We start from the raw sequence: 13,768 nt of genomic DNA, 5'->3' as shown, positions 1-13,768 counted from the left end.
ATTGTTTTACAAATTCAGTGATTTTGTTCTCGTTTTTCCCTCCCCTTTACTTTAATGCAGGTTCCTTAATAGATGTGGCGATTCTTAAGGTTACAGAACTAGTACTCCTCAAATTCTTAGATTGTTCCTTTGTAAGTTTAATATGTGGGGTTTATTTTTTTCCCTTTTAATTCTCTTAAGGAAAAAGAGCGGCTGAAGCAAGAGAAACGTGATGAAAAAAGATTAAATAAGGAACGTAAACTGGAACAGCGAAGATTGGAATTAGAAATGGCAAAGGAGCTAAAGAAGCCTAATGAAGATATGTGCTTAGCAGACCAGAAGGTAATCACAACAACATAGACTTACTTTCTTGCTTCTTGTTTGTGTATTTTATAATTCTGTCAATAACTTTCTTCTTGCAGTCACACTGAGAGCATTCAAGTTTTAATTGAGGTAATTAGAGAGCTATTTGAAATATATACAAATACAAGATACTAGAACGCGACACAGTAGCATATGTTTATGTAAAAGTTTTTTGTTTAAAAGAGGCCTGCTTCCTAAAAACATGATTGCCTTTAAAAATTCTTTACTCAAGTTGTTTTCACTCCAGGAACGTGCATCATGTCTCAGTACACAGGCACTGTATAGTTATCTAGAGAACTCTTACAAGCTGTTGCTCAAAAAGAATTACTCTCCCAGTCTTCCAACTTCTTAGTTTTTGTCTGTAGGGACTTGACGAAGGTTGGGTTCAAAGTCTGTTCCAGAGAAATTCCTTCCCTTTTTCCCTTAAATAATTTTACACTACCTTTTACAGTAATTTGACTCAGAACAGATCTTTACAGTGTCTCCTGGCCAAAAAAGTAGTATTTCCTGATCTCTTGCCTTCTATAATTTGTGAACATTTAAATGTGTTTCAGCATTGAATGGGCAAGGGGTGCAGGATACCCCTTGGAAGGAAGGTTGCCTGTACCTTCCAGTGTTGTCATGCTCTAGGTCAGAAGGAAGTGTCAATCAATTTTCCCAGCTGTTATAAAAAGAATTTCTTTTGAAATATGCTACTGAATCTTTCACTTTTTTTCTTTGCTTTCCAGCCTTTCCCAGAGCTGCCTCGCATCCCAGGCCTTGTTCTTGATGGAAGCACGTTTTCTGATTGTCTTATGGTAGTGCAGTTCCTGCGTAACTTTGGTAAAGTTCTTGGCTTTGATGTGGCCATAGATGTTCCCTCCCTGAGTGCTCTTCAAGAGGGTTTGCTCAACATAGGGGACAGCATGGGAGAAGTACAGGACTTGCTTGTGAAACTTGTCTCTGCAGCTGTGTGCGATCCTGGACTTGGTACAGGATACAAGGTAAAAAGAAAAAATCCATAGTAAACACCCTGTATATACAAATGCATTCTTCATAATGCGTCTCTGACACCTCTCTCCTATGGATTTATTTTGACTTTCCTAATTCTTTTCTTCAGTGTCATGGTTCTAATATTACTCCAAAACTTCATGTCCCATCAGCCTTCCCATTTTCCAGACATGATAAATTTCAGTGCATTTTCTCTTCACACAAACACACATCCCATTTTTGTTTGGATCTTTTGTAGGGCACTGTCACATCTGTGGCCATGTCTTTTAACTCCTTTCCATCCATTCCTTTGCGTTCTTATCCTCATGTTGTATTCTCAGTGAATCTTGCTATTTCTTTCCCTAACGTCTGCTGTCTAGGTCACTGCATCAAAACCCCAATTCAGTCATGACTCTCTCTCTTACTGGCCTTCTTTTTCAGCTTTCTTCCACTCTAGAGCTCTTCATAGTATCATTGTGCACAGCAGTATTCATCAATTTTCAGTTGGACCATGCCTTTTTACATGTAATCCATTTAATTATTGCTAATATTATCTCTGTTTTTAAAAACTTAGAGGTGAAGACATTCTAATTTGTTACTGGATTTAAGATTTACATTTGAATAGTCTCAAGTACCAATCATGTTTGATATACTTATGTAAAAATGCAAAGAAACCCCTACCGTCCTCTATGAACAATAAAATAGCCTACAAAGGAAAATGGTGTTTTTAAAACATGACTGTCTGAAATGTCTTTGTTCTTTTTAGGCTAAAACTATTCTTGGAGAACACTTACTGAATGTTGGTATCAATCGAGATAATGTGTCTGAGATTCTGCAGATTTTCATGGAGGCTCATTGTGGGCAAACAGAGCTGACAGAGAGCTTGAAGACAAAAGCTTTTCAGGCACATTCTCCAGCTCAGAAAGCATCCATACTTGCTTTTTTGGTCAATGAGTTAGCCTGCAGCAAAAGTGTAGTAAGGTAAGATTTTTCCCAAACAGGTGTGTGAAAATAAGATCATAAAAATGTCGTAGTTCAGAAATACTGTGTATTCACTGTATTCCATTACAGGGAGACTGCTTATGTTCTTCTCACAATGAAAGCTGAAATTGGTTGAGTTACTGCTTCTTACCTTTATGTACTGTTGATATGATGGAAGAATATAACTTTTCCGTGTTTAGTCTGTAATTTTGTTTTCAAAGCTTGAACCAAAATTTCTCTAGCAATTTTAGGAATAAAAGATGAGGTTGATTGCCAAGAAATTTAGTAGGTATTCTAGGGAATAATTTAGGAAGAGTTGTTTAAGGCTTCTGCAGTACACTATTTTCCCTTTTTTCCTTTTGTTTTTGAAGATGTTTTGAAGATGTTTCTTTAAGTAGGGTCATAAGCTGAGGTGGCAAGCTTGATGTATCATCGTAGTAATTCAAGAAGGTGTATATGTTGCATTTGTGGTCAGTAGTGGATAGTATTTCATAATTTTAAGGACCCCCTATGTTCAACAACTTGTCAAAACCCACCAATGTGGAACAAAAAGTTGGGAAATGCCATTTTCTGGGAGGCCTGTTCTTCCACAGACTGTCTATGCTAAAGTGTTTCATGACCTAATTGAGTGCTGCTTTGTTTCTTGGTGCATTCTGCTGGGTTTGGTACCCTGTGCTGCAAAAGTTAATCAGGGTTGCGTAAAGCAGGAATGGAAGAGATGCTTCAGGTTTTGCGAAGTTGGAAGATAGCAGAAGTGGGCAGTGCAAGTGCTGTGCATAACTGTTCAAGAAAGTTCACGTGTATCAGTCAAATTCATCATAGAAAGAAACTTCCTCTTGTTGCAGATGACTCTTAGGTCCTATTTGTAGAAATGATCACTTAGAACTTGAGTTTCTATATTTTGATCATAGAAACAACGGTAATCTGCTGAATTGCTGAGGCTGGGATGTCTCGGACGTGGGCACGCAGATGGTGACTGTACCAAAGCCCTCTTTTTGGTTCTTCAGTTTCTGCAGCGAAAAGTGAATGTTGGATTGTAGGTCCCAGAGATCCTAGGTAGAATACTTCAGATGTACCAGTGGTAACTATTTTTTCATCACAGGGCTACATGCTTTGTGGCAAAGACATTTGGAGGCTTGACTCTGAACTAGAGCTATGAAAAGAAATGTTGAGTGCCATGCTCCTTGTGGAAAGAAAGCTGAGGTGATGTTGGGGATAAAGACTGACATAAGTACAGCAGTGTGCTACATTGGTGTTCCTAGTACTGTGATTTCCTATATTTAAAATTTTTTATTTTGAATTTTAAGGATTTCTCAAAAGATAGTTATTTGAGGGAAAAATGTCTATACGTAATGTCTATCAGAAAAAAGATACCTAAGTTCACAGTTAATGGATTATTTTCATCTTTGACAGTGAAATTGATAAAAACATTGATTATATGTCAAACTTAAGGAGAGATAAATGGATGGTTGAAGGCAAACTTCGGAAGTAAGTTTCATTTCCTTAAATATTACCATATTTTGCTTTTTTGCCTTTGTTCACATACACTGCTCTATAGGGAATTGGTTCTAAGCATAAAATCAGCCGATTAAGTTACAGGTTTACCAAGACATTAGTAATCAAACTGCTTAATTAAGACGGATGTGAGTTTAGGATGTTGCGGCACCAGTCTTTTACAGTCTATTAAAGATGCATGAGATTCAGAGGGGTAGTGTCACTCAGATTTGGAGCGAAGTCAAGTCTAATTTTGTATTCTTTGGAGGAAACAAAAAACTTTTTAATTGGAATATTAAAGGAGCCATAAAATTGCTATTGACATAATCAAAGTTTATTTGGACCTACCATAATTTCCAGTGTTCATTCTGAAAGGCATTTTAAGACAATGTGATTTTCATACAACAATTGCCAATTGAATTTTGCTAATTTATGTTATCTTAGTGTTTCTCATCTGTCAATGTCACGTCGTTCCCTATAGCTAGGGATCATATGTAGAATGCAAGCTTTGAGATTATTTTTTATATTTCTTATATTTCTGTTTAAGGTAAAATTTGAACTTCTTAAAGGTTGTCAGTTTCATATTCACTGTTCTCCCATCCTACAAGACAAAATTCCATACAGCAACCATACTGGCTCCAACTATCAGGAAGCTGGACGGCATAAAGTTAATGAATCACAGGGGGTAAAAACACATAGCCAGACTCTGCTTTTTTTTTTTCTTTGTCATCTTTACCTCTTGCTAGGAATGGTAAATCCTTTCTTAGTCCTTGCTTTAGGTACTTTCATTTCTAATCTTATGTCTCCATTTTTTCCCTTTAATATATCTCAGAAGGAAGAAGGAAAGAAGTAAAGAAGAAGGACAAGAGGGAGGTAGAGGAAAAAATTAGACCAATAAAAAGACATTCTCTACTAATACTACAAATCCCAGTCTGCACAGAGTTAATGTATTTTAACCTTTAGGTTAACCTACTTACTTTTTCCCTGTCTTCATCCATGTCCCCTCTATGGGATATGGTTTAAGAAGTGTTTATGAAGTTCTGATGTAGCCAATTTACCATTAGCAAAATGGGACCCTTCCCTGTTCTTGTCTTCTTAGGGCCTGCTTAGTCTTTCTCTCCCTCCATCAAACTGTAAGTACTTGTAGATGTAGGATCTTCCCTTTTCCTTATAATCTCTCATTTCTTCCCTGTCAAGTAGTGAGCATCATACTCTGAAGTCCCAAGCTCATCCTCCTTGCTACAATAATTTTTCCATTTCTTGAGTTTTTCTGCCTCATGTGTGGATTTTGGGGTCCAGTAGTGCTCTCCTATTTTTGAGTGCAAGTATTGCAGCAGAGCTCAGGAATGTTGCTCTTCTGCTTCTTTGAATTCAATGAGCTTGATTCACCTCTCTCGATCTTTGATTCAAAATTTTCAAGTTTTCCACTTTTTCTGATGAATTCCAAGAAGGTTCTAGAAGACTCTTCTTCAATCAACTTGAAACAATATTTTCTTCTTTATTATGTCAATTATGTTTTCCATAAACCCTTACAACTGTTCTGGGGCTTCTCTGAAATGAAATCTGTACACATCAGTCTTCTTTTTGCTATTTTTTTCTGCTTCCAGACTTCATTCTTACATTTTATCTTCCCCATCCATTCACATCTTGATCTAATGTTTAAGCATCCCAGTCCCAAAGAGTTTTGCATGGCAATAACTGGTTAGTTGAGTACTCGCTGTGTGATCAAGAGCTGTGACCTCTTTTCACATGCCTGCAGACCTTTACGTGCCCCTCAGCACATGCCCCTCCTGCTGGAAGTGTGCAGGGGATGAGTAACGGAGGCTGAGGAATGGATTGATTTAATCGCAGCCTGTTTGGCCAGTGTTTGCTGTCATTAATCTTCAAACCACTGTGTCCAGGTTGGCTACAAGTATATTCAAGGGGGTTGAGAAAAGATTCTATCTGTATCGCATGTGTTCGATGAAGGAGGTTTTCTTTTTGCACTTATGTTCTCATTTTTTAAGGACATAACCTTCTCAGCTGGGGAGGAGGGCAAAAATAAATGCAAAAGCCCGTTCTTGACAGATGCAAATAAGCAACAGTAAAATCCCAGGCTGGAAAACAGAATCATTGTATTTTGTTTTAACGGATGCTTTGCCTCGCACCCCTTTCCCCGCTCTTCCCTCCTTTTCTCCTCCTTCCCTCAAGGATCTTAATAAGTGTAATATAGATGGCTGGAAATTTGAGTTCTGAACTGCCTGGACTGTTTCTGCTTAGCTGATCGTCAATGAGAGGTTGCATCTAATTCCTTCTCTATTGCATTTTGCTGTGAGTCTTGGTACTAATCCCTTTTTTTGTAAAGGCACCTATCTCATATGATCAAGTCATCTTTCTTTGTGCTTTCTGTGTGACAGCTGTGGTCAGACTCTCACCTGAGATGATTCTGTGATTTTTTTTTAACTAGATAATCAAAGTCTCAACATCTCCTTTTCTATTACATGTCTTCTCTTTGGCATTCTTTTGTAGCGGGATCAACATAAAACAGAATAAAAATGAAATACTGCCTCTTAAAGAATTAGGTAATAATAATTTGGTTTAATAATTCATTTATTATAATAATTCGTTTTTATAAAGGACTTAAGTTTTTCACTGCAACAGTATTCTTTTCACATGCCAGTGTTTTTGTATGCTCTGTGTAAGTTAATTTCTGTTGAATGAAACCATTTCAACTCTAAATGATTGATGGTATGTGAAAAGCAGTATCCCTAAGGGGAGAAATTACACCCTGAGTTTAGGTAGGAGATGCTAATGCTTTTTTACCAAACTTTAATTTTTTGAGATGCAAGGTGAATTATGTGAAAAGTACAATGTTCAGAATTTCTTTGCCTTGGTACTACCTACTACATACATGCAAAAATTATGGGGAAGGCATGAACACTAAATCAGAAGGTGAATTTTCCTTCTGTGATCTAGTAAGCATTATAGATGAGATTAGAGCAGGCTTAAGTCAATCATTTGGTTCTCTGATGGGCCGCCCACTCTTTTTATAGGTCAGTAGACTTTATGATTCTCTCAGCAGTTGCAGATGCACGTTTGGTCCATACCTGAAAGTGAGAAAGACAGAACAGTTTCCTAAGTGAGGGTTTTCTTCTCTCAGTGAGCCATATGTCTAGGCAACAACAGAAAAATGATGCTGCTTCTTGAAATAACTGTACATTTTTAAAGTTATGCTGGCATTCATTTCTGCCTCTGCACTGCTTTGAGTAGGGACTGCTGCCTTCTTCTGCTTGTGGTGCTATCAAAGAAGAGCATCTTTGATTCATTTGCATGCTTGATAATTTGCAGTATTGTGCAAGCTTCCTTTAGTGCTTGACAGCATTACATCTTTATTTTTGCTTTCAGCAAAAGTAGCCTTTTTTGTTTCTTCTGATTTCCTTTAGGTATATGAAAGAGGTGTTGGCAGGTCATGGAACATTCGCTTGCCAGCTTTATTACTGAGTTGTCTTCAAGATCATCTTAGTGTATATAAATTGTCTCTAAAATCATCCACCACTGCAGCAGACAATCCAGTCATTAACTAGTGATTTTGGTAGTTAAGTCCTGTTTATTGGCAGGAATTTCCAGTCTACGTGAAGAAGCTTGAAGTTATCCTCTTGAAAAGGAAATTAGTTTTCTAAAAAACTTAGTCAAAAGCCTGAGTGGTATTGATGCGCAGTGAGACTGAGGGTTTTTGCACAATACCTGAAAATGTTATTTGCTTCCAAATTCACTGAAAGGCTTGAGATTTTTTTAAACATATTTTAAATCACTAAAACAGGTAAACATCCCCTTGATATGGAAAAAATAAATGGATAAGACTTTATAAATTCTCCAGTTGTATTAACTAGTGCATAAAAACCCAACCCAAAACAACAGCAGTAACAAAACCATACCAAGAAACCAAAGCCCAGCAGTTTTCAAGTCCCTTTGATGATTTCTTGGCTAACAGTCTTTTTCTAAAAAATGCGCTGCTCCCAGTTGAACAGTGACACCTTCATTTCAGTTTGTGCTGTTGACAACTGGCTCTGGTTATCAGTGTTTAAGAAGGCTGGTCCATTTGTCAGTATTCCCTGGAACGAGTACTTGGACAGCACTCATTGTACTTGTAGCCACTTGCTGTATGGAATATTGTTCTGTAGGATGGGAAGAGAGGAGTACGACAAGGAAAAATTACGTCCTGGTAATTGTGTTTGTCGTTACCGTTCTGCTTTTCCCATCCTACCTTCTTCAGTCATCTCTTTAAAAATCTTTGTCTTTTCTACACGTTTATGAATCTCTTCTAAGTCAGTTGCGTTTTTGGTCTGCGTGATAAGTGACTGGTTCAGCCTGGCTATATATACCTCCTGTGGTTCAGCATGTTTGCCTGCAAGCTCCCTGATAGGTGGAACTGTAATTTTTGCTGTGTGGAATCTTGTCTTATAGGGGTTTTATAGAAGAAGGAGGTCTACTACAACCATAATAACTGGTATGTAAGTTTCCCTTTTCTTTCATAAAAGGAAAAATGACAGTTTGAGTAATCTTTAGTAGAACCTGCTGTTGCCATGCAATGTATATAATTTCATACTTCCAAGTGAGGATTTTTGCCTTTTTCTCCCTGGCTCAGACACAAGTATTTTGTCATCGTGTTCTTAAGTGCATTAAATAAAAGATAAAGAAGTTGAAATGGTTCTTTCTTCTATGTCGTCTTTCCTGACTTCTCAAAATCCTTCTTGTGTTTCATTTCTTCTGAACAGTTACACAGTAAAATTGACCTGGGAGAAACAAAGTCTATTCAGAACAGAACCACGAGTAGTAAGGGTTTTATAACATCAGTTTTTCTTGTTGACTAGTGACAATAAATATTGAGAAAATACAGTGTCATGATAGATCAGAAGCTCTAATTCAAATCTGAAATATATGATTTTCTTTCAATCTCATAGGAAGAGAGGTATGTTTATGCTACAGCCATAATCCACCATTTCACCCTTTCTCATGTGTTCCAAGGCTTAGAATCATTCATGCCAAGAAAACTGGTAAAAGAGATGCTGCGGGGAGTGGGGACGGAGGCGAGGAACCCCATTCCTTGGAGACGCCCACACCCGGCCGCAAGCGCCGGCGGAAGGGAGGGGACAGTGACTACGACGATGATGATGATGATGACAGTGATGATCAGGCAGATGAAGATGATGAGGATGAAGAGGACAAAGATGATAAAAAAGGAAAAAAGGCAGAAGTTTGTGAGGATGAGGTGGGGAATTGTCAGTATAGTGAAACTTTATTTGCAAATAAGCTAAAACTTGTTTTCCTTCTCTTTTTCTGTAATATGGCACTGTTTCCCAAAAATGTTGCCATAAAAAGGAGGGAAGAATAACTTACTTCCAGTGTTTTGAAATTTTTATTAGTTTTTATTATTTTGTTAACAATGTAAAAATGTAAAAAATGAGCAATGCAGTTGCCTTTAACATTCTCTGTTTTGAAGCTTGAGTGATCTTCTTGTGCATTTTTTTCACAACTTCCCCCACGTGATTACTGCCTGACTTGATTTGATCACAAGATGATAAATTTTATTTGTCAGTGTCAGATATAATACAGGAAGTATCAATGAAAGATTTTTACCTTGTTGAGCTGGTTTTTAATGGAAATGCGCAGGCTTCCACTGGATGGAACCTGATACAAGGCACAAGCAATAGAAAATATTACGTTTTAAAGCACTTGATGCAGCACTGGGTATTTTCTGTTTGCCAGAAAATGATCCATTCATACAAGGTTCGAAGATTTTTAAGACTGCTTGAACAATGCATGTATCCAACATATGTGAACTCAGAGGTTTGCATACACCCTTAATTAGAAACCCAGCTAATTTCTAGTGTAGGAATAGCCCTTAGTGCTGCTATTGTGGATTTATTTCAGGTACTAGAACTTGTATGAATTTAAGAGACTACCTTAGAAGAACAGCCCAAAGTATTTAAAAATAATTCAGAATTTTTAAAAGATTAATATTTAGATTTCTAATCTCAAGTCGATCCCTCAATCCTTTTCCATCTTGTACAATCTCTTATGTTGGTGCACTGGGCATTTCATAGCCAAAATTCCAGTAACAGTACAGAAATTAATTTTCTGATCTACCAGAAATTCATCGCATTTGTATTCTATGTAGTATTTCAGACGGCCTTACTCTGGTACACTTTTATGAAGCCAAGAAATACAAGACTGGTATCTTATGGTGGAGATAATTTTGACCATATTCTTTTGGAACTTTACTACTATTTCCAAAGGTTTTCTTCAACTAAGTTAAAACTCTTGTCATGGAAAAGACTCTAAACAGGCAAGAAGAAGGCAACCACAGACTTAAATCATGAACTCATTCCCCTTAAAAAATCAGCAAGATTGATGCTGTAACTTTTATAGCAGAGTTATAATTTCAATGTCTACAATTTCATGTAGACATTGAAATAAAATGCAAATGTGGACTGACCAAAGACTTACTGATAGGATTTTAAGGGACGCCATTATTTCATGTATGAGAAACACTTAAAATTATTTTGACTATCTAAAAAGCTTCATAGAAACTAAGATTAAATTCTGTAGTATTGTGTTCATGCACAAACTGAGTTACTTCCAGTTTTCAGCAAACATGAGCTTTCTCCTTTGTCCATGTCTGGGTGGTTTCAAAATATTCAAGGTGTATCCTCTTTTCAATTGTGTTGTTGCTAGTGAAATATATTGCACAAGCACACAATTTGAACTTATTTTTTCTCTTTAGTATTTTCCTCTCATTTTCTGTTACATCTTTTTTCTGTAATAATGATAAGACATAGTGGTATGATTTTATCCTGTAATAAATATGGTCTGACAGTATATTTGGTGATTATAGGATGATGGGGATCAGACAGCAAGTGTTGAAGAATTAGAGAAGCAGATTGAAAAACTGACAAAGGTGAGAGACCATTACTCTTTTTTCTACTACAAATGTGATCACTGGGTGTTATGAGTTAGTATATTAAACATAAATTTCAATGCTCCAAGTTAATATAAATTGAAATAAGTATCTACTCTTGTTTTGTGAAACTATGAATAACGCTCCAATTTGTGACACCTGAACTGTGAGTTTTGTCCGGTGGCACTAAGTAGACGTCACTCAAAAGGCAGTTAATAGTAATAGTTGATAATATATTTGCACTTCAGAGAATAATGTAATTTTTATCCAGATCTACTTCACATATTCCTGTTTGTTGATCTTAGAAAGTGATGACAAATTTTGTATGTGAGAAGCAATGGCTTCACTTATACAATGGATTGTTGTTCTCATGCCCTCCTTTTCATGCTGATTTCTGCCGTTGTGCTCCAAGCCAGTACAGAACTGTCTGGGCTTCACATTTTGAAAGAAGCAGCAATAGAATTGGAAGAGCAGTGTAAATGAGAAAGTTATAATACTGTATTTAGGGGTACTCATGACCCATATTTTTATTGTTCCTATTTGTCATTTAAGACTTCATGTGTTGTTTCTCTCATGTTCCAAATTGCAGTAAATTAGCAGGCCAGGATTCCACCTGACTCCCATCAGTTTCAATTTAGCAGAGCAAGAACTGAATCAACTAACTGAAGTTCTTGTTGGCCCCCCCTAAAGAGCTGTGTTATGTGCAAAGACAGAGTTTATTTTTGTGTATTGTTGTTGTCATTCTTTTATGAACAGTTAAAATATCTCACTAGTCTCCCATAAACAGTTGCATTATCATCTGTCTTCAGGGCTCTGTTTACCACTTGCTGATGCTGTGTAATTATTAGGATTTCAGCTGTTCTTGTGCAGTGATATTTTTTTTTAATCCACTGCTTTTTGAGAGTCAGGGATAAAAAGACAAGGTGCACCATTGCAGTGTGTTTTTAGAGGATAAACCTGGGCTGAGCCAGGGAGTGCTTTAATGGATTTTTTTAAAAGGAAGTTTTGTGAGTAAAATCATCAAGGCAGCGATTGCAAGTAGAATATCACACAGATACACACAGACACACCACTATCCTGAGTCTCTGAGAGGGCCTCCTTGGCTGACCCTAACAGAAGTTCAGTCTGGCAGCCAGATGTTTTCTGTAATAATGAGATTTTTTTTTTCCCCTGCCCACCGATTTATAATGCTCTCCCTTTTTTAAATAGCAACAAAGCCAGTACAGAAAGAAGTTATTTGAAGCTTCCCACTGTTTGCGTTCAATGATGTTTGGTCAGGACCGTTACAGGCGCCGGTACTGGATCCTGCCCCAGTGTGGTGGTATTTTTGTAGAAGGCATGGAAAGTGGTGAAGGTAAGAGCAATAAAGGAATGGTGGCACACACAGGCATACAAGGCCAAGACATGCTGCCCATCTCTGGAGGCGCTGGCTTTGTGCAGCAAGGTCTTCACCCTCAGCCAGATGCCCTCAGGCTGCTGTCAATAGAACTCACCTCTTATGTGGTTCTCTGGTATCTCTCTGGTTATGAAAGATCAGGTAGTACAAAATAAGGATTGGTATTTTGGAAGTTTTCAGTTGTTATACTTCTACGTGTTATGCTTTTACCTACCTGCAAAGTTTCTTGATTCTGAACTATTTCACCTTTCCCTATGGCAATGATCTCTGTGTATGAAAATCAGGAGGACCATAGAATGCAGAAAAAATTTTCATCCTCAGATTTTCTGCAAATGCACAGACTCTTCTGTGCATGAAAATAGGATAGATGTCTGCAAAAATATGACAATTACTTTCATGAAGTGAAGTACCTTGTTTTCTAATAAGCCACATGATTTAGTGTCTGTATTTTACCAATTGATGTTTCTTTAGCCAGCAATCGCTGAAATCACTTTGCTAAAACTAAAATGTAATTTTGGGCTTGTGACAGTTGTATGTTAACTGTGGTTGAATTTTTCACACACTTTTAATTGGATATATGCAGAAATTTTGTATTAACCGGACTTTTTTGTTGGTATTAGAATTTTTAAACATAAACCTTCATTTTGGCCACAGAGAAATCCTTTCTAATTTTCATATAGGTGAACCAAAACCTCATTTCTCTCACATTATTTCCTTTAAAAAATAACAAGAAAAAGATCTGATGCACATCAGAATTGAATGATCTCATGAGAATTACATCATTCTAGAGAGCTGTTTAATTAACTGTAACAGTACAGCATAGTAGGAAATTGGAGCCTGGTTTGTGGTCCAAAAATAAGCCCTAGAACTTCTCCTAAATGTAATCATGATCAAGTTCTCTTTCTAAAATGGGTAGCATAAAAAGTGCTCTCCCCTCTGTCTCTTGCTCCACATTAAGTTATGCTCTGTGTTAGGAACAGTTTTGCACAAGTAGCTGCATACAGAATGTGCTGCTTGCATTTCTTTGGTTTGCCATATTTCATTATATTTTAGCCTGATGAATTCCCAAACACTTTGGAAATGATACACAAAGAAGATAGTTTACATATACTTACCTGTCTTAAAATAGTAAAAAAACACACACAAACCAACCCACACAAAGTTTTAGCCAAGAGCTGTAGGGCAAACCTGTTTTTTAATGTTGTCTTAATGAAAGTTTAATCTCCCTGGAAAGGAAAACAGAGGTATTCTTATATTCTCACCTACCTGCTTTTCCCCTCAGCTCTTAGTTTGGCCTCTTTATGTAAATTCTACACTTTATCTATTTCTAATTCCGTAACCCTAAACCTTGGAAATAGGAGACATAAAGTCTTGAATGGTCTGTCCATTTAAACAAAACTTCTCTATCCCTTTTGTGTAGTCATTTTCATGTTTCTGCTGATACCTAAATTGTTTATATCTTGATACAGACCATAACTATGAACACATATTGGAGTTCTAATAGGAGGGGATGTAACTTTTTCGTAGAAATTACCGTTTTTCAGAAGCAAGTAAATATTTGTAGATGCACTTGCCATGAACTGTAAGCTGTGTGCATATTTGTGATTATGTTATCTGATGAACATAAAATAAGGAGTTGGATTTTCTAC

General features: G+C 37.0%; 1 protein-coding gene across 1 annotated transcript in view; it reads left to right on the top strand.

Moving 5' to 3' along the window:
* Positions 1-13,768, top strand: part of BAZ2B (bromodomain adjacent to zinc finger domain 2B) — a 111,538-nt gene that overhangs the window by 86,431 nt on the left and 11,339 nt on the right. The window contains exons 20-26 of the mRNA XM_066554002.1: positions 181-321; positions 1,071-1,325; positions 2,078-2,292; positions 3,706-3,780; positions 8,791-9,034; positions 10,661-10,723; positions 11,933-12,077. Of these exons, the coding sequence (XP_066410099.1) occupies positions 181-321; positions 1,071-1,325; positions 2,078-2,292; positions 3,706-3,780; positions 8,791-9,034; positions 10,661-10,723; positions 11,933-12,077 (1,138 nt within the window). The remainder of the gene's footprint in view (positions 1-180; positions 322-1,070; positions 1,326-2,077; positions 2,293-3,705; positions 3,781-8,790; positions 9,035-10,660; positions 10,724-11,932; positions 12,078-13,768) is intronic.

Source organism: Molothrus aeneus, chromosome 7 (assembly GCF_037042795.1).
Source record: "Molothrus aeneus isolate 106 chromosome 7, BPBGC_Maene_1.0, whole genome shotgun sequence".
Taxonomy (NCBI): domain Eukaryota; kingdom Metazoa; phylum Chordata; class Aves; order Passeriformes; family Icteridae; genus Molothrus; species Molothrus aeneus.
Note: the sequence above shows the minus strand (reverse complement) of the source record. Positions and strands in the feature narration are given on the sequence as shown.